Here is a 24861-nt window from a genome sequence, read left to right as displayed (position 1 = left end):
TAAAGCTGCAGCAGTTTGGTAGTTGGCTGTGAGGTACAGCTTGAGCTCAGTTTCTTATTCTGTATGTATTTACATCTCTGCAAATTAACACCATTACAAGTGTCACAAATTAGCTCTTAGATATCTGTTTGCAAAGTACTCATAGATGTACAGACAACAATCACTGCATTAATCTGAGGAAATCCCAAAATGGCAAGTTCTGAAATCACAAGCGATATCTTTTTTTTTCTCCGATCTGTATGCAAATTTATGGAATTTCATTAACAGAAAATCAAGTAATGAAATTTATTGAAAAGTGCAAATTATTCAGAATCTTAGCATATGCACATGGTGTGTGAGTGTTTTTTTTTTTTTAGAGTTATCACTCTGAGAAGGTGTATGATGTTTGTCAAATTGTGGCAACAGGGTGTGGATGGTTTGATCCATCTTATTTGCCTCCTTCAGTTACATGCTGCAGCCTTCACTGCTGCTGCATCTGTAGCTGTGGAGGTGAGCACTCACATCAGCAGCCGAACTACAACAGCTGACTTCCTGTTGTTCTGAGAACATCAACATGCATGAACACGATGTTCAGTATTCTTTGCCTTATGTCTCTTCCTTCAACTCTCCCATTCTCCCCTGGGAGCAGACGCCACAGTTTGAAAACCCCCTTATCCACAGTAACCAAGACTTTGCTAGTTGAAAATAATTTGCTGTTGAATTTTGTAAAGTCATTTTTTAAACAAACCCCATTCATCTTTTTGTACTGAGGCTAAAAACTAGATAAAACTGTAAAACTTGGTGTTTTCAGATACAAAAGACGCACAAGTTTAACCTAATTAAACCACCCACATCTGGAAGAAACTATCACAACAATCCTGCTTTCAGACAAGACCAGGATTTGGAATTTTTTTTAGAATGAAGGTATGAGGTATATGCTGTGGTTTAAAGTAGAATTACACTAAAGCAATTATACCTAATGAAGGTGGAAAAAAGATCATAGTTATGGTTAATGAAAAAAAACCCAGCTGTGAACTGTAGGTCTATGACAGTACAGAAACTCTGGTCTGACATACTATACATCCTCCAACCCAACCTCCACACCCTCTAACTCTATCACTGCTTTTTGTATATGTCAGTATAGCTGACATGAAAGTCATACCTAGTCTATACACAAACATTCTTAAACTAATCTCTAAAAAAAAGGTGAAAAACGTTTCCAAATTAGTGAAACTGTTCATTTTCAATAACAAAGAAATTATTTTGTATTTAAACGATCGAAACTGAGAAAAGCTGCAAATTCTCAAATTTGACAAACTGGGAGAAGAGAACGCTTACACTTAAATGATTTACGATTTACTGAAATCACTCCTCATGGTTTTCTTCTGCTGGATAAAGGACTACTAGCTGCCACCGTATCATAATGACAAGCTTAAATATATTTATACACTACCATTCAATAATTTGGGGTCACTTAGAAATGTCCTTATTTTTGAGATAAGAGCATTTTTTTAATCTCAGAGATAACAGATTCATCCAAAATATAGATTAGACATTGTTAATGAGGTAAATAACTATTCTAGCTGGAAACAGCTGATTTTTAATGGGATATCTCCTTAGGGGTACAGGGGAACATTTCCAGCAACCATCGCTCCTGTGTTCTAATGCTACATTGTGTTAGCTAATGGTGTTGAAAGGCTAATTGATGATTAGAAAACCCTTGTGCAATTATGTTAGCACATGAATAAAAGTGTTATCTTTCATAGAAAACATGAAATTGTCTGGGTAAGCCCAAACTCTTGAACAGTAGTGTATATGTATGCTGTTAATGCTGACCTAGTGTATTGCTTATAGTTTACTTACATATTCGCCGTATGTGTCCTGGACTATGGGAGGAGCCGGCCTGTAACCTGCAGTTGGGGGAGCACCTCGGGCTCTCTGCACCCCCCTCCCTCTGGAGGATGGAGCACGGCTGGGTGGGGCCCCTCTGGGTGCTGCTCCTCGAGGTACCGCTGCATGCAGGGGAGGAACTCCACCGCGACTCCTGACACAAGACACAAACATCCGGCTGGGTTAGGATGAGAGAGTAGAAAAGCTAATGCATGTTTCATGTCTTTTTAAAAGGAAAATTTAATAAATTCCTGTGAATTACCAGAGGGAGGGAGGAATATATATACACTGACAGTCATTAAAAACTTTGAGACCATATTTTTCAACATAATTTTTATTTTAAAGCCCGAAACTGGATTTTCTTCATATGAATCATTTGTTTAGCATATTGGCATACAGAAACAAAAATCTAAAGTTTCAAGAATGATTTCAAAATAAAGAATTTCACAAAAGAAAACGGCACCTGCCAAACACAAACACACAACAGTCAATACCGAGTATGGCCTCTATTTGCTTCGATGCAGGCAGCAATCCGTCGGCGCATGCTTTGGACCAGGCTTCTGATTGTGGGTTGGGAACAGCCCATACGCCTGGCTACATCACTGTAGCTCAAACCAGCCTCCACCATACCCAGTGCCCAGAGACGTTCATGTGATCGACGCGGCATGATGCTGTTCACTGGACTAACAATAGTGGCCTTTTTTGGGCCTTTATATAGGCCTTCAAAACCCATTCTCAAATTGTGCAGATACTCACTGAGTATTGCTTGGTGTGTATTTGGTTCACTTTTGCAAAGTGACCAACCCATGTGCAATGAATCATGACAAAACGACAACTCATCATTATCTCAACTACCAGGGCACTAGATCATCAGTAAATCCACAATGAATAATTACAACCCCCCTACAAGTATAATTCTGCCTACATTTCTACGTCAAAGTTTCTATTGACTGTCATTATATATATATATATATATATATATATATATATATATATATATATATATATATATATACACACACATATATGTGTGTGTGTGTGTGTGTGTGTGTGTGTGTGTGTGTGTGTGTGTGTGTGTGTGTGTGTGTGTGTATGTATAGGCAGGATGGCGCAGATGCACTACACAACACGTTCAAGGGGTCTTTGAGGCAATAAAGATACTGTTACAAGGATACAAGTAAACAGTGTATCATCAATATGAGATGTCCAATGCATTCCACATCTTCATGATGAGGTGCTATAATTTATTATGTTGACAGTCAAGCTGCCTCATCTACTTCCACTCCAGTTAGTGATTTCTTACATCGGCCAGAATGACTTGACTACAACCGTAGCGATGAATCTGATACATTCGGCAGCAGGTTATATGTGTAGGTGGAAAGAGAGGAACAGCGAGGGTGGAGGGCAAGTTCCTCCAGTCGAGAAGAAGTGAGTCACGTCCATTACTCAAAACACAGCATGTCTTGTGGCAGAATTGCTTTCCTGCCTATTACGGAAAATGAGAATTAAAAAAAAATTGCATTTCTGCCTGTTTTATGATGAATGTTTTGTTGTGTTTGTTGATTCTTGTTCATCCTTGAAGTACAGCCGTACGTTTGGACTCTGAGGAGCTGGCACATAACCCAGATTTTTACCATTAATGTTTTAGATATTACGGCTTCTGAAAGTTAGAACTACGACATACAAGTTCTACTTTCAATATTTCAGTAAGCAAGCATGTCCCTCATATAGCTCTGCAGCAAATAGTGAGAGATGCTGATGTGCACAGTCATCTAGATGAATTAACAGAGTCTCCCCAGCACTGTAAACAAGACGGAAGCAAATACAAGCTGCTCTGTTGGAAATCAAAGGCAGTCTGACCTTGTGGTTTGGTAAAATGTTGCATGAGCTTTTTAAACCGGCCGAGCTTTCTTTTAAAACCAGTTAACTGATCTGAAGCAGCAGCAGAAAACCGCCAAGGTTGCTCTCCGGGTCATTTTCTTTGTATGCTTTCCATTTCAGCAGCTTTCCATGTTTCTGTGGTGATACATCACAGATTTGGGGCAAGACGTGAAAAAAAAAAAAGTCTTAATTGTGTGACTAACGGGGACAGTGGGGGATGTTTACTTGATAGAAATTGGACCGCCCTCAAGCAGAGAAAAAAAAATAAATCAAGCGCTCACAGTCAATTCCCCTTTAAGAGCAGGACTTCTCTTTTAGAAGCAGCACCAGTCAAAGTCAAAGCAAAGGGGAAGAACAGATACAATTCAGAGTAGCAAGGATCAAAGTCAAGCATACGTTAGTGTAAATATATAGAAAACTGCATACATGCTCCAACATAGGAGCCTGTGGGACTTCTGTCTTATCGCACAAATATTAGGCATGGTAAATGCTAATTACAGTGTAATTTAAAACACGGCCAATTATATTCTGACTAAGAGCAAGACAAACACCGGATCTCAGTGACCTTGTTTATCTCCAAATCTGATGAAAGAAGTGTGTTTTCTTCTATAAACACAAAGCGCAAACAACACAGCTCGCTTTTTATTTAGTTTAAAGCCCCGCATCAATGCACACAGCGTTAAAGTCTCCTAATGGCCATGAGTATTTATATTTGTAATCTTGTGAGGTCTCAGAGGAGCTGAAATTAGCGTGGGTTCACAGGGAACGTAGAAAGCCAAGCATCTACTGGAGCTGATTTCCATATAAAGGCTTTTATGCAAATGTGGCTTTACTTTGCTAATGTTTATGGACAGCAGACATTGCATCACTGTATCCTACTAGACACTGTTTACTATCCCTGTTTTCCAATTAAAGGTGTTCACTCACGTGCCTGACCCATTTTATCACACATGAATGTCTCAGTTAAAACATATTCTATGTTACATTAAACTGCATATTGTATCAGCTTCATTATATTGTAAGACAACAAAAGTGCAAAAATATGACAAAATTTGAAAACAATCAAGTAGCTAAAAACATATTACAACCACTACGGGCAGGTAAAAGTCATTGAAAGCAACATCTTGGGTACATTTTTAAAAAAATAGAAACTAAATTTAGATTTTTTTGTCACAGATTTTTGTGAAGTGCCATAGCCGGTCAATAAGATAACACTTAACAGCCGACGCTTGGATGTCATTATCAATAAGCAGTATGAAAAACTACAATATCTCCCACATGAAAAACAAATAGTTGGGGGCGTATGCTGGATTCTAATTGCCTACTAATGCGCTGAGGAATAACAGGATATCAAGCAATAAGTAATCCAGCATTACTCTTTGTAACATCATTAGAGGAATGACTTTAAAAGTTGGTGCCTTTAACCCCCTTTGAGGAAAACAAGGAGGCCTTTTATACTTTGTCTTATATAAAATACCTGGTATTTATTGTTAAATTAAAATGTGGTGTTAAGTGTGGGGTTTGGTCGGGTAAGTATCATTTTGTATGATTGCTCAGTGATAGTTGTCTATAAAAAAAAAACAGGAAGTGTATATTTTAAAATATTTCATTTTTAAAATCTATACACTGAAGAGCATGTCAATTTCCACATTTCACATCACTCTGCAGGACTGAAGTCTGTAATCATGGCATTAAGTATCAGATAAGGTGAAAACGCTGTGAAGTTGGATTAAAAATTGCATTGCCAGGCTAAGGAGTAGTTTCACACAGATGTTAATTAACTGACTCTTCATATTGAAACAGGTCAGAATGCTGCTTTAGAAAAAGGAAGTTCAATGTATGATTTAGAGAAAATTGAAAATGAGTATCATTTTTTTTTATTCATTGCCCTTTGCTCTTGAGGCTTTATCATCTTTTGTTTAATGCTATAAAAGGATGTGACTGAGATGATGAGATCACCGGGCTGGAAGTTGCTTCCTTGTCGGTGGAATGCTAGATAATCTTTGATGTAAAGGTGTCTCACTGTATAATCCCAAGAGGGATGGGCCACGGAGAGGCAAGGCACTCAAATGAAATTCAATTCATTCATTCAATAACAGCCTCGCTCTCCTACAGCTGTATTAGAGCTATATTAAGTTACTGCGACTGCAAACGGAACATTTCCAAGTGCTGCTGCTTCACATTAAAAACAGGGAAACTTTCTCAAACACTCACACAAATGGCAAGAATGCTTCCATGTTTTAAATATTGCAAGGGACTAATTGAACTTGAAGTCACATTAAGCTGAAAGTTAACCCTTTAAGCTTCAGTCAATTCCAGCCGTTTTCAGTACAAAAAATCGCTAATATTCTATTTTTAAATAAAAAAAATTACGAAAAATACGGGGAATATTGGACGCGCATCGGGAGGTGCATTTCCTTGAAAACGACCGATTCGGGGATTTTATACCGACTTGAGGACATGTATTGGACAAAATAGTTTACTGGCTTGTGTCATCTGATGTAAAAGGTTGGATTATGGCCGTTTTTTGTGGAATCTTTTTTTTTGTGTGTAATAATAAACCCGGAAATGTGAGTCGCGCTGTGTGCGTTGAAGCCGTGTATAGAGAACGGATGGATGAATATTTGTTTTTGTCGGACAAATGTGTTTTTCTCACCCGCTGTGGTAATCGCATCTGAAAGTGGTTTATACCGGCGGATTCATGAGAATCTAAGCTTTCCATCGGTGTATAGTGTTTGTATAATCGCGTTTGCACCCGTCGGACATTCTTGAAATTCCTATGCAAATTAGTAGGTGTACCGCCGGCGGTACACTGAAGCTTAAAGGGTTTTAACTGATGCACACCTTCAACCTTTCAGTGAGGTACCCAACTTTACTTTCTGCAGCTCTTGGGCAGACAGCTACTCACACTACAAACTTCTTTTTGCCATGAAAAAAGAAGACCACATTTGCCCACAGCGAGATGAAAAAGACCAATTATTGACAGGTTCTTTATTAAACTAGAAGTTTTTCTCTGACCGTGCTGGGAACACATGCAGTTGTTTCTCTTCTGGTGTATTTCTGACAAAGTAGTTGCTCAAGGAGTGATTGCTGCACACACATTTCTAGGCCCTGCAGCTACTGTGGGCATCATAGACAACAACTCATTACGGCCATTCTTTGTATTTTACTAGTGTGGGCTAATGGTTTTTGCTGAGAGTGACCTCCCACACCACATTTTAAAAGCAAAAGTGCAGTCTGAGAATCCAGTCTGTGCCCCAGAAGTCTAAGAATTTAAAAACTAAGTATTTTGTTATGTTCTAAACCTAGCTCAGTGTAAGAGTCTCTGCTGCTGTTTTGTTCATTAGTGATGGAATTTGCTTTTCCGTCACTAATGGGTTGACAACAAGTTAAAGCCATTCAGACAATTACATTTGGCCTCATATACTTAAGTTTTTTTTTTAAATTTTTATTCTTTTTGATTAGTGCGACCTGTAGGCACAGATTTATTAATGAAAGTACAGGGGGTCCTCGACTTACGCTGGAGTTCCGTTCGTACGGATTGACGTAAATAGATTTTGGCCATAAGATGGAACTCTGGTGAAAATGTAAGCAAAGCCATAACATGCATCACGATATCGATCAGCTCTTCAGAAAAGTCACAAATATTAATGACTTTCATGCATGTATGAATCATTTTACAAATTACAAGTTGGCGAATGTAGCACTATCCAAGGTGGTGTACAACCAGCAAATGTAAACAAAGTCGTCTTATAGCGTTGCACGGCGACGTATTCGTCCGCTCTGCTTGCCAACTAGTTCCACGTAATCAATTCCGATGTAATGATGAAACACCGTACGTCGTAAACTGAGGACCCCTTGTACTGATAGATGGAAAGAGTTTATTCCTTTGTATCCAAGGTGGAAGTGGAGATGATTTTGCACGCTTGTATTTCATCTTGATTAGATTATTGTAATATCTGTCAAAATCAGTCCTCTCTAAACCGCCTTCAGACAGTCCAAAATGCAGCTGCTTGTCTTTTAACAGGAACTAACCAGAGACCTCACATCACCCAAGTCCTATCTTCTCTCCACTTTCCAATCAATTTTTGTGCCGATTTTAAAACACTGGTGCTAACCTGTAAGGCTTTGCGTGGTCAAGCACTGCAGGATATTGCCGACCTCCTGCACCCCTACATCTTGAAAAGAGCTCTCAGGTCAGGCCAACAAAAGTTACTTGTTGTCCCACTAACCAAGTATAAAAACCCGTGGTGACTATGCTTTCCAATATCTTGCACCAAAACTGTGGAATGGTCTTCCTCTATAGCTGAGATCGGTCGACTCCTGTGAAACTTTTATGAGGCAGCTGGAAATGTTTTTATTCAGACAGGCTTTTGGTTGACCTGTAGTCGCTTTATTTTATTCATTTCATTTTTTTAATTGTTTTTGAAGCACTGCACTTTAGCTGTTGCTCCTGTTTTAACAATTTTTTACAGTTTGTTTTATCCTTGTTTATTATTATTATTGTAAAGAAACTTGTGATTTTGTATCGGTGAAAGGTGCTATATAAATAAAGTATATTTACTTACATATTCATTGAAATAAAGCAAGAAAGATGATATTTCTAAGACAGGATAGTAGATATGAACAGATAGGAGCCTTGAAGTGTGGCAGGAGAGGACTGCTTATTGAAAGGAAAACAGAGGGCTTAGTTAAATTGAAATCAGAAGGACTATTTATTCTTCTCACAGGTCCATCCAGAGAAATCTGGACTCACTCGCGTTAGATGTTTTGCCTCTTTTCTCGGGTTGATTTTAGTTTTTTGTGACTAGAAATTGAGTGAATAAACAGATAAGTGCAAAAGTTCCATAGTCCAAATTTAAATAACAGAAGCAGTGATTTGGTTTATAGGTCTATGCCAATCATCTATGGTTTCTCCCTCCTCTTTGTAATTCCTGCTGAGGTCTGCACACAGTCAGCACGGTTAGAAACACCAGGGCTCATTTTTCTGCATTCAGAAGAAGCTATTTGCTGCCATTCATTTCTTGTAAAATATAAGGAACAGCTTCCACAGAGAGAGATAACTTGACACATTAAATGGGAAGTCTTTGTCTGGTTTGTTGCTCCAAGTTTTATTTCACTGCTGTGTCCTATTGGAATAATTTTATATCAGTACCGGCACATTATGATACACTTTGCTCTGTCACAACAGTAAGTATTAAATGAAAACAGAGGCTGCTTGTTCTTTCCAAAATGACTCATTTGACAGATGCAAAAAAGAAAAAAAAGAAAATCATGAGCATTTATGGTTAAGTTTTTATTAAAGGTGCAATATTAGCAAATATAGCAAAAGGGGAAAAAAACAAGAAGCAAAAATGGAGTCTGATGTTCTACTGGAGCCCCCAAAACAAGGAATTTTAAATAGAAGCATTTTATATTTGTTATTTACCTCATTTATGTGCATCTGTGTCATAAATTTCAGCTCAGTGCGAGTTTCTACTGCCGTTTTAACGCTCTCCTCTGCTACTCTTGTGTCTGTTCTGCTCAGATCTTTGTTCGTCTGTTTCCAAACACGGGTTTACGGTTTAAGTTGGGTTGAAGGTATGATTGTGGGTATGATCAGAAAGAAATGATCGTTATCTGTTGGAAGGCGATGGGACACAGAGTGGAGTCTTGGTGGTCAAAATAGAACACTTTACTCACCAATCTCCGATCTAAGAGTTTCTACTGTGCTGCAACAGCTTCACGCTGATGAGGAAAGCCAATATTCACACGTCCACAGGAGGTTGATTGTCAGGAAAACATAGAGGGACAGATTTACTGAGGCTTGTGTGGCAGTTTTTCAGGCACAGATTGCACATGCAGTAGTGTTTGTGCAGTTTGTGTGTTTGCAAGATACGTCTCTGTTGCTGCATATGGATTTGTGGAGATGTGTTAACAACGACCGATTCTATATTCTGTTTTCTAAGGTCACACAATCTGCGATGGTCAGCTTTGCAAAACAAATTCTTTCACTGTGTAAGTCAGGTGGGAAAATTGCAAAGATAAGATTTAGAGAAGTCACAAGGAAGGCTTTGACTGAAAGCCTGACTTTACCTTTATGCTACAGAAATAAGGACTCACATATACAGTAGTTATACTACAAAAAGAGGTGCCCTGTATCAGTTATCTAAACATAAAAGAAAAAGTTAATTAAGAACAAACTGAGCTAATTCTTTGAAAGAAAATACAGCAGAACTAATTATCAAGGAACATAGCAGAGAGAGTCCAGTTTGAACTTGACAGTGACTGTATTATAGAATCACTGCAGTATTTAATGTACGCGATAGCAAGTCCCTGAGGTGACACATCTGCTGTATAAACACCATCTTCTCCTTCACCTGCTGCAGTATAAGCTGCTTCAACAGTTTTAGTAGCTTATGGATATTTTGTGTCCACTTATTTTTTACCTTCCACTAAGTCTCTCTGTCTCCTGTGACATTAATAATTGAAGTAGTTGTAAAGATGCTTTTTTTAATTTCCTCAAATGGGAAATAGTATGTGTTCGGAGATTTACTGTGAATTATAGACTGTTATGATGCCAGAAAAAACCTGAACTGAACATATTTGAGAAGGTTTAAGGCAAGTGAACCTCCAAACCAGGCCCAGTTCCAGAATTAAATGACTACACAGGCATTCAAAATTATTAGTAGTGCGCTAGTGCAGAAAACTGTATGTCTATAGCTGCTTTTCATCAAACCTAGAGATTCACAAAGTGTGTGATGTATGACAGGATGTTTCTTCATGTATAGTACATTTTCGGTTGAAAATTTAATTAAGCTGCTCAGTGTAGGCGGGTCATTTTTGACCCTTAGGACGAGGGGAGTATACAGGATGTATTACCACGTGAAGGTTAAACTGATGGTGCTATACATACTTTTGCAGCCCTGTAGAATTCAGTCTGCTTCAAATGCATTCAGTTCAGACCGATGTCAGGCTGGTCATATATGCCTCCCAAACTATTAAAAGCCCCTCAGTAAATATACACACCTGGAAATGTGCATGATATGTCCTGTTTATATTTGTCTCCAGATGCCAAGTCCATGAGCTGACTGTGTAATGAGTTGCTGACTTAGTGAATCGAGGTCTAATTCATGCACACAGCAACCAAAGTCAACATTTCTGACAGTTAAGTTCAGGGAATCCAAACCAGGCATTTACATCAAGTTTTGCTGACATATATGGAACAAACTAGAATTGCCATCAAAGGCCTAAGAACAAACATTTACTACCGTTCAAAGGTTTGGAGTCACCCAGATAACTTCATGTTTTTCATGAAAACTCAGTTTTATTAATGTGCTAGCATAACTGCACAAGGGTTTTCTAAACATTAATTAGCCTTTCAACACCATTAGCTAACACAATGTAGCATTAGAAGCCAGGAGTGATGGCGGCTGGAAATGCTCCTCTGTACCCCTATGGAGATATATTCATTGAGAAAAAAAAATTTTTCTTTCAAAAAAATAAGGATATTTCTAAGTGACCCAAAACTTTTGAACAAATTAAATTTGACAACAACGCAAGAACAGCTAGATCTGAATATGTTCTATCAAACGCAGGCAGCCATTAATGTGCTCTAACTCCAAATGACACCATTAAGTCTGAAAATGCAACTGGATACTGTACACATCCATTTGCAGGAAAAAAAAATCTGCCTTCCCAGTTGCTCCTTAGCTGTAAGTAATACTCATTCCCTTGGTGAAGTGAAACACACAACATTTCACACACACACACAAACACATGCACAAACATTTGGAAGCAGGTTACCTGGGAGGCCCTGGAACAGGTGTCCCTCTTCCACGGGCGGCTGACTTGCCCCTCACCGATGGCACCTTGGCATCCTCCGATCCGCCGTTCAGGTATGTGAGCTCCTGCAGCTGGGCCTGTCTGATCTCATCATTGTAATCCTGCACACAGAGAGGCATCATGTTCACACACACATGCGCTCACACACATACAGACACCAATAGACTCGCTTTCAATTACACTGTATTAAATTACGTCCTTTATCTCCAGGGCTACAGCCCCGGGAATATCTAATTAATGTACTTTACAGTACTGCCGTGACCGCTGTTCCTGAGGCAGCAAAAACATTTCAGATCTCCCGTTGATAAATCCTCAGGACCCCGTTCGCCTTTATCTTCTCACGCAGTTGTTTTTTTGCAGCTAAAACACATAATTAATATGGAAATAGGTCTTTAATCATAAAACAACTGATATGATTGTCATGTGTCGTCTATCAATAAATATGTTTTATCGCAACAGTGAGAAGGGGTATCAGAGAAGAAGGGGAGTTGGAGGGGTCTGCTGATAATTAATGAGGAGATGTAAATCATCATAGCTCTGAGCACCGGAGAGATCATTCATAATGAATGGAGGAAGAGTAAATAAGCTCCATGCTGCTGCCAAGGAGGGTTGGCCCATGTGGAGAGATTCCGCCCCTGCGCTCTTTTATTCCTCTTATACCCATCACTTCCCACACAGGATCACACACACTGATCCAAATTCTGGCCACACAAAGGCCCTGACAAAATTACAGTACAAGTTACAGACAAAGAGAGTGAGAGAAGGAGTGGCTTGTCTGTGCCGTTATTCACTGGCTTCGGTGTGGACAGGCTGAAAATGAGTTGGCCGAGGCCAAAGAGCGGCCGAACAGAGATTCAGAAGGAGAGCAAGCAAAAATCCAGGGGAAATGCGTTGGTATGCGAGTGTGAACATACTGGTATGAGAAACTTTTTGATCTCCTCCAGAGCGTGACCCATCCTGGCATAGGCCTCAGCCGGTGGGGCAAACACCTCGATGAGGACGTGCAGGTCTTCGTTCAGGTGGTGATATTTGGCCTCGCCGCTCTGCCGTAGCTCTTCTTCCTGACGGTACGAAAGAAAACAACAGTTTGGTGTCATATATCTTCTGTCTCGGGAATAAGAACGAGCTAACTGTCATAGCGAGGAACATTTATCTTTCTTTTTTTGGATTCCTTCATGGATTTACTGTGGGGATTTTTTTTTTTCTGTAACTGTTAACATAATGAGGTTTGATGCTTGGGTGCTGCAGAGTTACCAAACGCCAGACAGAAAATATTTATGTGGGTTGTTGTAAACTTCTGCGAGCAGGCATTCCTTACAATCTTTTCAGCTGCGGCTGTCACATTTAACGGATTGCCTTTGTCCTCACACAGCTGCCTGTCTTCACAACAAATGCACCGATGATGTACTGCGCTCACTTCACCATCATATCTTCTAGGCTTGTTGAATTTTAGCTCATTTAAGCGGTTGCTGCAAGTTCATTAAAATAAATTAAGCGACTCTGGAAGGAAAGGGAAGTTCTGATTTATATTTGATGGGGTACAATATTGATTTCTGCAAAGGAAAAAAAAGAACAGCGCATTATGTGGAAAAAGTGAGTATGCATTTAGAAAAATCACTTTACAGAGAAATGCTGATTGGTTAAGTTACTTTTCACCAAGTCTTAATTAAAATCACCTCTCAGGAGTAAATCAGTAAAATAGTTGCTGGAAATTGTCTTCAGATGACCTAAAATTGTTGGATTGTGATATTTTACATCAACCTCCTATTAGCTACAGTATGCAACATAAACAGGTCCACAGATTTCATTTCAGCATCTTTATCAACACAAAATCTGTAGAAGAAGACATCAGAATACTAGACAAACTGCACTAAGTCCAAAGCATTCTTATCTGTTAAAAAAAGAGCAAACAGCTTAAAATGACATTCAGATTCATTTTGCCAGTGCATTTCTTGATTAAGTTACACTTTCCTCTGCAGATGACAAAGTCAGTCCACTTGTCTGAAAATGAAGTGTTTATTACATGAATGTCCAGATGTGTCCACGGGTTTCATCCTTTAGACTGGCCGTTTTGCCCTGCTTACAAGTTACAGTATTCATGAAATATCTCTGCACCAACAATATGGATTAATATGCAGTGATCAGGCATAACATTACGACCACCTGCTAAAACTCCTCTGACCCAGTGCGGCATGGACACAGGACCTCTGAGGATGTCCTGTGGCACCAGGATGGTGGCAGTGAATATCTTCCTTGAATTTAATTTCAATCAGATACTGACCTTTTGGCTAAAATATTCAAAACTACAGCAAAAACATGCAAAAAGCTTGTTCGAATCATATTTGTGCTATAGCAGCAGAAAAGGGCTTCAAGATTGATTACTAAGAATGTGGCATTTCTGGTAAAAATGTATACTTAAAAAACAAACACAAAATAGTTCACATTTATCATTAATATCTCCAAAACAATGCCCCACTGTCTCGTGTCACTTTCAGTCAGAACAAAGCTTATGTCGAATAAAAATATCACCATAAATAAAATTTTGGCTCGGCTATGAATAATTTAGGGCTTGACTGCATGAGGCTGGAGCTGGTTGGGCAATCTTGACAAGAAAAATTGGGCTAAATTACTCAGACTAAAATTCCCTGTTGCCTATTCATGTTTTCTTAAGGGGTTTGTGTACAACAGGCCTCACTGGTTTAAAAAAAAACAACATGCTTTTCTTTTTACTAAAGTCTTGCCAGTGTAGCTATTCGAGGTGGATTTCTTGGAATCCCCAACAGCACGTTCTTTGTACATTTCTGAAACTGACATCTTAAGGCCTCGTGTTTGTCATTTTACTGTTTAGCTTTCGTTCCTGTGTGGGCAATTTTACCTTTGTAAAAAATGTATGCATTAGGACTATATAGGCAATACGATCGTCACAATATTGGACTAATATTGCTACTAGTACCATTTGGTGCCTTTGTGACACCTTAGCTCTGTCGTGTTTCCCCGGGCTACTCCTGAGCAGTTTTTGCAGTGTCGAGGTGCTACTAAGGGTGGCATTAAGAACTGCTGTTCGCAATGGGAGTTTGGGGGGTTGGGAGGTTGCTTGACCTACAATGCTCAGGTGGGTGGGACATGTCAAACATCCGCATGAATGTGAGGACTCAAGGCTTCCAGGCAGAACGTTGCATTGTAGCAAGATGATCGATGTTCTTCACCTCACCTGTCACTGGTCATAATGTTGTGGCTGATCGGTTGTATATTCCAGTGGAGTCATTCATGTTCCTCAGGAGATGGATTCTACTGACTTTGGTCTTTCCTGTAGATTCACTGAGTTTGGTATTTACGGTAAACATCTTTGGCTTTTTTTTGTTTCCAGATGGTCCGTTTACTTTCATGTGGGACAAAAGTAGCATCAAATCCTCTTACTGGAGACGTTACAAACACCGAGGTGATTTTGTAGGGAAGTGCTTTTGCACAGGAAAATGAATTTTACTGTGAAGGCTTCTTTTAAGTGCAAACCATTGGGAAGCTTTGTCAAATGGTAAAACACAGGCAAAGGCATCCAATTTGTTGTTTTTTTTTCCTGCTTTGGATGGCACTCAGATCTGATTTTGCACCTGTCACACAGAGATGTGTGGTGCTGATTTAAATGGCCAAACAAATTAGATTCATTGCTTCGTGTGGTGGCGACAACTGACACAAGCTAAATTATTTCCACACCACTGACTAGGGCTGTACAATCATGACCAAAATAAAAAACATGATTATTCTGATCAATATGGTGACTCTGTTTGTCACACTGATTTTTAGAGACATACATTTTTCCATTGCACTGTTTTTACTTCAGTGACATGCTATATGCCTGCTAATGTACAAATCCACATCAAGTAAGACTAAGAAAGCAAAAGTTCTTCCCTTGAATTTAGTGCATATCCTAAAGGTAAAATATGAATGCAATTGCTTCATGATGATGTGTTCATCAATAGACACTACAATTTCCTGATCTTTCTCAAACGCCTCACAGGCTACAGCAGCAGCTAGACAGGTGACTGCAGCACAGTGCAAAGAGAAGCCTCTAGTCTCCACTCAGTTACTGCAGAAAATCAGACAGGTGTGAAGCCAAACGTGACTCAGACATGAGTGAAATAACACATTCTAATGTCAGGTTTACCCAAAATTAAGCCAAATGTTGCATGTTGTTGCATGAACTGGGCTGCACAGTGACTTGGTGGTTAGCACTGTCGCCTCACAGCTAGAAGATCCACGGTTTGCATCCCGACCTGGGCCTGGGATCTTTCTGCATGGAATTTGCATGTTCTCCCTGTGCATGCTTGGGCTTTGTCTGGGTACTCCAGCTTCCTCTCTCAGTCCAAAAACATAATGGTGATTCTAAACTGTCCGTAGGTGTGAATGCAAGTGTGATTGTTTGTCTTTATATGTAGCCCTGTGACAGACTGACCTGTCCAGGTGTCCCCTGCCTTCGCCCTAAGTCACCTGGGATAGACTCCAGCCCCCCAGTGACCCCGATGAGGAATGCATGGTGTAGAGATATCACTTGGATATATGTTATGTATGAGCAGAGCATTTTAAATGTCAATATTAGAGTTGACTATGTTCATTTAATTATAGGTTTAATTACAGGGAGCCAAAATTGTTAATTAATTGTTAATTAATATTCCAACTTTGCTTTTCAGTGGGTCTCTCCTGTTTCCTTGCTCATTTTGCTGTTCACATGTGGAGTTTGTGCACCAACAAAATCTGTCTTGTATAAAAGTGTAAATAAATAAAAACCCTTGATTTAATAGTAAGTGACGGTCTATCAGACAAACTTATCTAAATAAGAATTGTGTGTTTTCTTTTTCTATCAAGCAGCAAAAAAAAAGTTGCAGCATGATGTGTTTGATCTTATTTGTTTTACTTCTATTGTGTAACATTGCAATGTTGATGCTGAAGGAATGTGTTGTGTAGACCAAACTGAAACTTTCAGGGGTTATTTATGTTTAGGCTAGCGGTTAATTCCTGCACACTGTGGTCTCATGATTTAATAGCGTCATCTCTCACATTTTTGAAGCTTGTCTGACAAGCAGTTTAAACTGCTGTGTCTGTTTATCTCATGCTTTAAGTGTATTTCAAAGTGAACAAACTGAAGCTTGACTTTTACAAAATGAGTCACAAATTAAATTGCCAAACCTTTTCGAAAAAAAAAATCAAAAACATTGCCTCCAAATCAAGCATCTACCAAAGTCAGTTAAAAAAAAAAAAAAAAAAATCAAAACAATACAACCACAGATTTTTTTTTCAGGCAAGACCAAAGTGAACCATTTGAACTGGGGGTAAGGAGTTCTACAAAAATGAATCATTTCGCAACACTAAATTAGCTAAATATGAATTTACAAGGATAAAAAGCTAAGTGCTCATCTTTTCAAATTCTCTCTTAATAAATACATGGAATCTGTTTCACAAAATATTTAATTAGTGCAAGATGTCGATCAGCTTGTCAGGTCAGATGTGGTGGTAGACAGTGCCAGTGATGTCTGTTGGAAACAACTGCTGTATTAGAATTAGATTTCACATGACGTCCTTATGTTCCTGAATCTCACTCTAACCTACAACATATTGTCTGTGGTTGGCGTACAAGCCTGAAGGAGCATTAATTTGCTGTTTAGTTCCACCCAAACACCTGAAAGCAGGGCAGATGTAACTCGCTCATTTCCACCTCTACCTGCGGACGCGCGGTGCATTTAGGCTGCAGCAGTAAAGTGTACCATGTAAACAGAGAGGGGGCTGCACAGGCCATTCAGTCCCGACAGAAGCAGGCCAGCGTAATGTTATTGATGGGGAGAAATAGGACAGCAAACCCCCGAATGTCTCCCACCACACTGCACAAAGGAAACAACAGGTTTGGCGTCCCAGTTTCTCCTTTTGAGCAGAAAAAAAAAAAAGAGAAAAAAAGTCTTCTCTGGGGCCTCTCCAATGGCAGCAACTTCCGCTTCCCCTGCTCCCTCTTCAGCGCCATGCAAACCGGTGTCTCTGATGTCACCTAATTATAAATAACCTTCTTTTAAGAGTGCCTGTGGTATGTTAATGATATGTTAATTTTCCTCATAAATCTGTGCTTTACGAGCAGAGGGCTCCTTTGCGCATAGCGCCAGAGCTGCTGGTGTTGAGGAGGGAGTGTGAGCAGGGTGTTGGAAAGAGACAACTGCATGTAGAACTGTCTCTACTCTTCCCTTTCATGTGGTATATGTGCGTGAAGAAAGATAGGAAAAACAGTCATTGCTGTGCACTTTTAACCAAGAAAGCCAAAACCAGACTTGAATCAAATGCTAGCATGTGTCATCTAATGGCTGTCTATTTAAGCACTCATCTTTCTATAATGTCTATAGTCATGTGTAAAGTACACCTGGTGGAAATCACATATGCAGTGAAGCCAGGCTGTGCGTGTGACCACATGATTTGCATATGATATCGCAGCACTTTTCATACAGGAGGTGGCTTCTCCCTCAGTGCTGATAAGAAGCACCCAGCAGAGTCGTATAGCAGCTAAGCAGCCAACAGCAGTGGATTACAGCTGTCTGTTTTTCATATCTATTGGCAGCATCTTCCTTCTGTTTACTTTTTTTTCCCTCTGTAAATGAGCTTATGAAAAGCCGTTCACCCTGGAAACAGAGGGCCACGGCACTCTGGACACAGGAGCTCCTGCAGCCAAAGCTTAGAGGTGAAGAACAACGTCGAGCTGCGAGCGTTCCATTAGAATTCACATTCAAAGAAACATTTAAGGACAGACCGGAAAAGTCTGCTAGCGTGGCAGGTGATGCATCTACCGAGGTGATGAACTACACAGAGCTATCAGCCATGTTCATCTGTACTTCTGACAGCCGAAGTAGCTTATAGACACAAAGACCAGATTTCCTCTTTAACATGACAAACATATATATTCTGAGGAAATGTATCTCTCTGCATTAGCTGTCTTAGAGCAGCAAAACTCACCACCTGCACCACAAAGAGCATATCTGCACTGTAGCAGTCATCCTTTTCTGATTACCAGTGAAATGAAGAACTGATAAAAAGATTATTTTGTGTGATTTGAAAGCCCTGCATGGATTGGTACCAGTTTATATCTCACATCCAGATCCCTCAGAGCTTGCGTCCAAGCACTGCTCCTTGTTTTACAGACTGTTCTGATATTTTCAGTTGTCGCTGAGTTGTTTATAAGATTTTTCTTGTTCAATCTATGACCAACATCGTTCGTTGTTTTCTGAATGTTCAATCATATCTAAACATAGGCAAAAGGTAATCAACATTTTTTATTTATTTATGTGGGACTGTAGTATTTGTCACAATCTCCTATTTCATTGGTCCTCACTTAGTTTTTGGTCCTGAGCAACCCTTTTTTCTTTCTTTTTTTTTTTTTAGCACCATGAGGTCCAAGTATTGTGTCAAATAATGCAAAATTTGGTACAGAGATTCATGTTCAGGATGAACTGGAAACTTTTCATCTATACTCTTGCCAAACTGTGTTTTATGGCCAAATGCATGCACAAATGGTAACATTCCTGTTATTCACATCTGTTTTGGTGTTAAAATGTTGGCATGCTAACACACAAAACATCTAAACTGTCCGAAATCACTTTCTTTTCGCTTTATAGTGCACTACACTTACTGGCCACTAGGAGTCGATTGATTTATTTTCACAACCAGTATAAATACTGTTAATGAGTAATTAAAGAGTCTAAATTATATATTTGAAGCAAATATACATTTGCAATAAAAGTGAAAATATTGGTGTCAAAATTTATAAAACACAGAGGCTTGGTGGTTAGCAGCATCCCTTCGCAGCTAGAAGAGCAACGGTTCGCATCCCGGCCTAGGGCTGGGATCTTTGTGGAGTTTGCACGTTCTCTCTGTACATGCATGGGTTTTCTCAGTCCAAAAACATGCTCAGGTTAATGTGTGATTCTAAGTTGTCTGTAGGTGTGAATGCAAGTGTGACTGTTTGTCTCTATGTAGCCCTGTGATAGACTGCTGACCTGTCCAGGGTGTCCCATGCCTTCACCTTAAGTCAGCTGGGATAGACTCCAGCCCCTCTGCAACTCTGAGGATTAAGCGGGGTGTAGATAATAGACTGCTGGATGTTTTTATTAATAAATGCAGATCCTGCTGTGTAAGTAATCAGCAGTGTGAGCGGGACATTGCTGAAGACCATAGAAAAACATTTATATAGCCAATTAACTAAGTTCATTCACCCATTTACACACACACACCAACAGAGGCAGAGCTGCCATGCAAGTGATCAATGTCTGTCACCCCAAGGAGCTTTTGATACATGGAGGATCGAACCCACAACCTTACACTTGTTGGACAACACCTCCTACCACCTGGGCCATCGAGATTAGATGGAGAACAGAAGGTTAAACTAGTGCATTTTTAAAATATTTTGTCCACAATGGGTTAAAGGCACAGTTTTTAGTTGGAACTGACAAATTTACTGGTACTTCACAGATTTTCACTGTTTTGTTCAATGACGGACAGCTACTGACAAAATCACAGAAAAAGGTTCTCATTTCCATGTTAACCCAAAGCAGTTGAAACCAAAAATATCCAAAATCTGTATTTTTTTTAATAGTAATTTGGTCTTTTACTATGAAAATAAAATTGCTTTCTACAAAATCACATAGAAAGTAATAAATTACCCGTTGACAGTAAAAAAAAAAAAAAAAACAGGCGAAAGCTTTGCAATATGTTTATAAATAGCAGTTCATTCTTTTATGTGTGAAATATTATAAAATATAGAATACGACATGACACTGTTTCACTGTACTGAAATCTGCTAGAAATCGAATTACTTAAATATTTGTTGTAATATGCATTGTCACTTGAACATTTATTCTAAAATTCTTCACAGCTTACTGCACAAGACTGTCGCAAGTCGACCCCACTCCTCCTCCAGGGAAGGCAAGAAATGAAGAGATACTCCCTTCAAAAAGGCTGACTTTGCATTTACCATCATTTATATACTTGTTAACATGATTTTAATTATATCATCCTCGAGATTTTCAAATGGTAAATGACCTCCACAGCAACAGAAGCACGGCGAGATTCATGTTGTGGCGGAGGAAAGCTCTTACGCATGGAGAGGGTTTTTTCTCCACAGCAGCAGCTTGCAAATTAAACTCGATGCAGGAATTGCTAAAAGTGAAACAAAGGAAATGTGATTGTTTTGCCTATCAGGAAAATTATAGAGGGAGTACAGGTCCCAGGGAGGAAAATGGATGAGTTAATCATGGCGCTAACGAGGAGGGGGCGCGGAACACGGAAGCCTTTACATCATCCTGCTCTGACAGCAGCAGGACAACCGAGGTGCCATAACCAGGCGGGGAGACTCTGACAGCTTGGTGCCTTTCAACCACTCTACGCTCACATTGTCGTCACCGCAACATCAAGGCACCGCAGTGGCAAATATTTGCACAATTATGCCAGCTCTTGCACTGTCTCTGCCAAATGTAAGAGCTTAAAAGGGAATGTACTGAACATTTTATAGCCTAGCGGTAAGATTACAATTACCATTCTCCATTCTCTTTCAGACGTTACATGATCTCCTTTGTTGTCAATCAGGTGCAGGGAAGGAGTACAGTACAGTTTGTTTTTTATCAGCCTAAACAGAAACATGGCCTTAAAGGCAGCAGTGCCTCACTTGGCGCTTGTGTACATACAAAACTGCTTTGTTTCTACTTGTCTTGAAAAGCCTTTGGGCCTTCTTTTTGCGCCACAGTGGTCGAGCTTCCTGACCTACACGAGGAACTTCAAATGCAGAAGGCTACGATGACAAATGCTATTAGGCTGAAAACAGAAAGCCAGCAACCACATGAACATTAAGTATGAGTTTTGTAGCAAGGTTGTATCCTCAACCAGCCCCCAAAAAAGAGAAGCAGCAGCACTACGCGGAGCATCCAGGAGAGAAAGCTGTCAGTCATAAATCCCGTAGTGGGTTTGTGCAGACAGGTAAGGGCTGCCGAGGTCAGCACATCGCCATGACAGATCTTTTCTCCAGGTACTCGAGAGGAGTCCACCATCAAAGACTATTGATCACAGTAATCAAAAAGAATCTGCCGCATTATAGCAAGAATCATCGCCACCAACAAATCACCCCTGACAAACACAGGGAGAGGACAGACACAGACGAGCCAAGTGAAGTCGATTTATTCCCAGTTAAACAGTCCAGCGTGCAATCAATTCTGCTGCTAAAGATCCGCTGTTAGAGCCATTTATATCCTCTCTTTATGTGCTGACATGATCACAGATGACAGAAGTCATTAAAGTGGATTGTGTTTGAAATTTCAAGCTATATCCTCCTCACAAAACCCATCCTTTTCTTATGAAATTTTGTTCGAATCATTACAATGAGCAATCTCCACTCCCCGAGTCTGAATTTATATGAAAACAAAACAAAAATCTAGACAGAGCGTTGTCTTGTATACATTCTGCACTTGATTCGACTGTTTGTATTTTGCTTACTATGAGAGAGAGCAGCCTCTGGAAGATGTCAGGCGTGTCTGGTGATCCCCAAGATCGTTCACATTTCCATAAGCTTTTGAATTTTGTTTTCAAGATGAAGCTGTTTTTGTAAAACTAATGCAGCCTACACGACCTGAAAGCTGTCAATCACATGCAGTCGGAGATACTGGGGTGACCTGAGACGAACTGCTAAACATACAAATTTTAGATCACATTCCTCCAAGTTGTAATGAAGGGAAAAAGAAAAAGGAACAGCTTTGATGAAGATTTCATGTAAATTAAAGCTTTCTTTTTCTGTTTCTGATGATCTGAAATATAATTGGAAACCGCTTCAAATATGTATATTTGTTGAGTATGTTTGTTTTCTAAGACAACAAACTGCATATATTTGGGGATTTGGGAAACCTATAAAAGGGGCACAGGTTGTAGAGTTGCAATGATTAATCAAATAATCAATTAGTTTGCAAGTATTTGATTATTTTTGGAAACTGATTAATTGGTTTGAATATTTTTGAAGAAAAAAAGTTAAAATTCTTTGATTTCAGATCTTTAAATGTGGATATTTTCTGGTTTCTTTTGTCCTCTATAACAGTAATATGAATATATTGTGGGTAAAATGAGACATTTGTCATGTGTGGCTTTACCCTGAATGGTAATATTCACAACTCTATGACATTTACAGATCAAGCAACTGATCTAAGTACTAAACTAAGTACTGAACTAAGTAAAAAAATTATAGTATATTAGTGTAATAGTGCTTTTAAAAAAACTAAAAAATATTCTGATTATTTTTATGAATGGAGGCAATTATATTTATCAAGTATGCTGGGAAGCTTACAACCTCTCTGGGGGGGGCACCACAATGCCTTCTCAAACTAGCATATTATTTAGTCAGAAAATCTGAACTTCTTGTTATGGAAAAAGAATGAAATTCTCACATTTATGTCCTTTTTCTGTTATGGTGGGCATCACTTAAGTCTAGTGGTAGATCCACCTTAACTTCAGCGCTCGTTAAAGAGGAGCAGGAGCAGAGCAAGATAAAACGATGTGCGGGCAAAAGAGTGAAAGGAGCAAGAAGAGCAGGAATAAAAACGAAATAACAGGCTAGAGGGTTACCTTTTCTTTGTCTCTCATGGATCCTTTTCCAAGAATTGACATCTTTGTGAGAGTGTCCTCCTGTAGTCTCTTTAACGAGTTCCCGCGTGGCCCGAGGAGTTTGCCGACAAAGTTAAACTGCAACAGACAGTGAGAAAGCGCAGATCTGTCAGAATCTGTGTGTTTGAGATAAAGAGCAAAGACTTTTCTTATGTCAGTCACACCTGGCTCAAACGGCAACTGAAGTTAACCAAAACTTATCAGCAGTTTTTTTTTTTTTCCGGTTTTATTTTCAGTCTGGATGAAATCAGCGAGGAAGCATTTCTGAGATGTTTTATCCACGGTTCACTGTGTCGCCTTTTCGTGAATTGTGGTTTTAAACTGCACAAAGATGTTTCGATGATGTCTGTGTCCCAAAATACTCAAATAAATTTTACACCACATTCACAAGGTAGTGTGGCAAGATTTGGCTTCAGAAGTGGGGAGAACACAGTGATCACAGATATCTAATTGTGATGAAACTGATTTCCACCATTGACATCATTGAGGTTGTATTATCAAAAACAAGAAATGCACCCAGAGAGCACAGTACTCGAAGGCTGCACATGGCATTGTCAGAAATGCAGCATTCGTTTATTAGTTATTGATGATCAGAAATCATCAGTAACTAGCCATAGAATGTGTCCATTTAACATAGATGTACCCACAAACAAAATGACCTTGCGCTGAGCACAGGCGTGCGTTATGCATGTGTACGTTATGTACAGATACCGAATCACGTGACCTAAATATGTAGCGAGCGAATCGATGAGACTCGGAAACACCCTCACAATTTAATCAATTGTTATTTGTATCTTTCCCAATGGATAAGTCCAAGTAAGTCCACAGTGGTCAATTTATAGCAGGATCACAATCATATGATCGTCAGCAGACAGCTGATGTAACGTTCATCTGTTATAGTTACAGTGATGGCATGCTATCTCACAATGAAACAAATCTAAAAAAAAAAAAAAAAATCTGTGGATCCAGACTAAGCTGCATCACTGTCAAAATCTAATTACTTGGTCCTTGTTTCATTTCTGACCTTTCCTGAAAATTTCATCCAAATCTGTCAGTCCGTTTTGAGTAATGTTGCTAACAGACAGACAAACATACGCCGAACATCAAATAACTCCGGTGTTCCTTGGTGGAGCAAAAATACTAAAGAAATTGCAGCACAATCAAAGCACCATTGCTGTATTTTAAATATCAGTGCATTGTAAATACAAATGCATGCTTAAAAACACAAAGCATCACAATTCAAATGATGTGAATGAGTTTAGGACATCAACACCAAAGCAACAATGGCTTCTTTGCTTTGCAATAAGTACATAGAGTATAGTCTTTGCATACTGTGTACTGCACAGGCTTTCTGCCCAGCAAATTCTACTGACAGTGACCATTCAGTCACAAGGAGCCAGTCCTGAAATGCATGACCACAACTGATGAAATGAACATCATACTCTTTTCAAAAACTCTTGAAATTAATCATTCAGACCATAAACTCATTAGGAAATGGTACTGGGATATCAAAATAAAGCAGAAGTAGGGTCAGTTTCTCATTAGCCAATCCATTCTGTGTTACAGGATGTTCTCTATTGGTAAAAAGAAAAAAAAACTCTAGCTTGTTTGTATTTCTTTAAACCA

At 39.3% G+C, this 24861-nt stretch overlaps 1 protein-coding gene across 2 annotated transcripts in view; it reads right to left on the bottom strand.

Moving 5' to 3' along the window:
* The window catches only part of khdrbs3 (KH domain containing, RNA binding, signal transduction associated 3), a 130625-nt gene that overhangs the window by 45732 nt on the left and 60032 nt on the right, over positions 1 to 24861 (bottom strand). For both annotated transcript variants that reach the window (XR_007945016.1, XM_051955223.1), the window contains exons 3-6: positions 23197 to 23313; positions 12489 to 12635; positions 11536 to 11675; positions 1843 to 2023 (exon numbers count right to left, since the gene is read on the bottom strand). Coding sequence is in view for 1 of the 2 variants with exons in the window: in XM_051955223.1 (XP_051811183.1) it covers positions 1843 to 2023; positions 11536 to 11675; positions 12489 to 12635; positions 23197 to 23313 (585 nt within the window). In the remaining variant the exon portion in view is untranslated. The remainder of the gene's footprint in view (positions 1 to 1842; positions 2024 to 11535; positions 11676 to 12488; positions 12636 to 23196; positions 23314 to 24861) is intronic.

The sequence above is a fragment of the Acanthochromis polyacanthus genome, chromosome 11, assembly GCF_021347895.1.
Source record: "Acanthochromis polyacanthus isolate Apoly-LR-REF ecotype Palm Island chromosome 11, KAUST_Apoly_ChrSc, whole genome shotgun sequence".
NCBI classification, from domain to species: Eukaryota; Metazoa; Chordata; class Actinopteri; family Pomacentridae; genus Acanthochromis; species Acanthochromis polyacanthus.
Note: the sequence above shows the minus strand (reverse complement) of the source record. Positions and strands in the feature narration are given on the sequence as shown.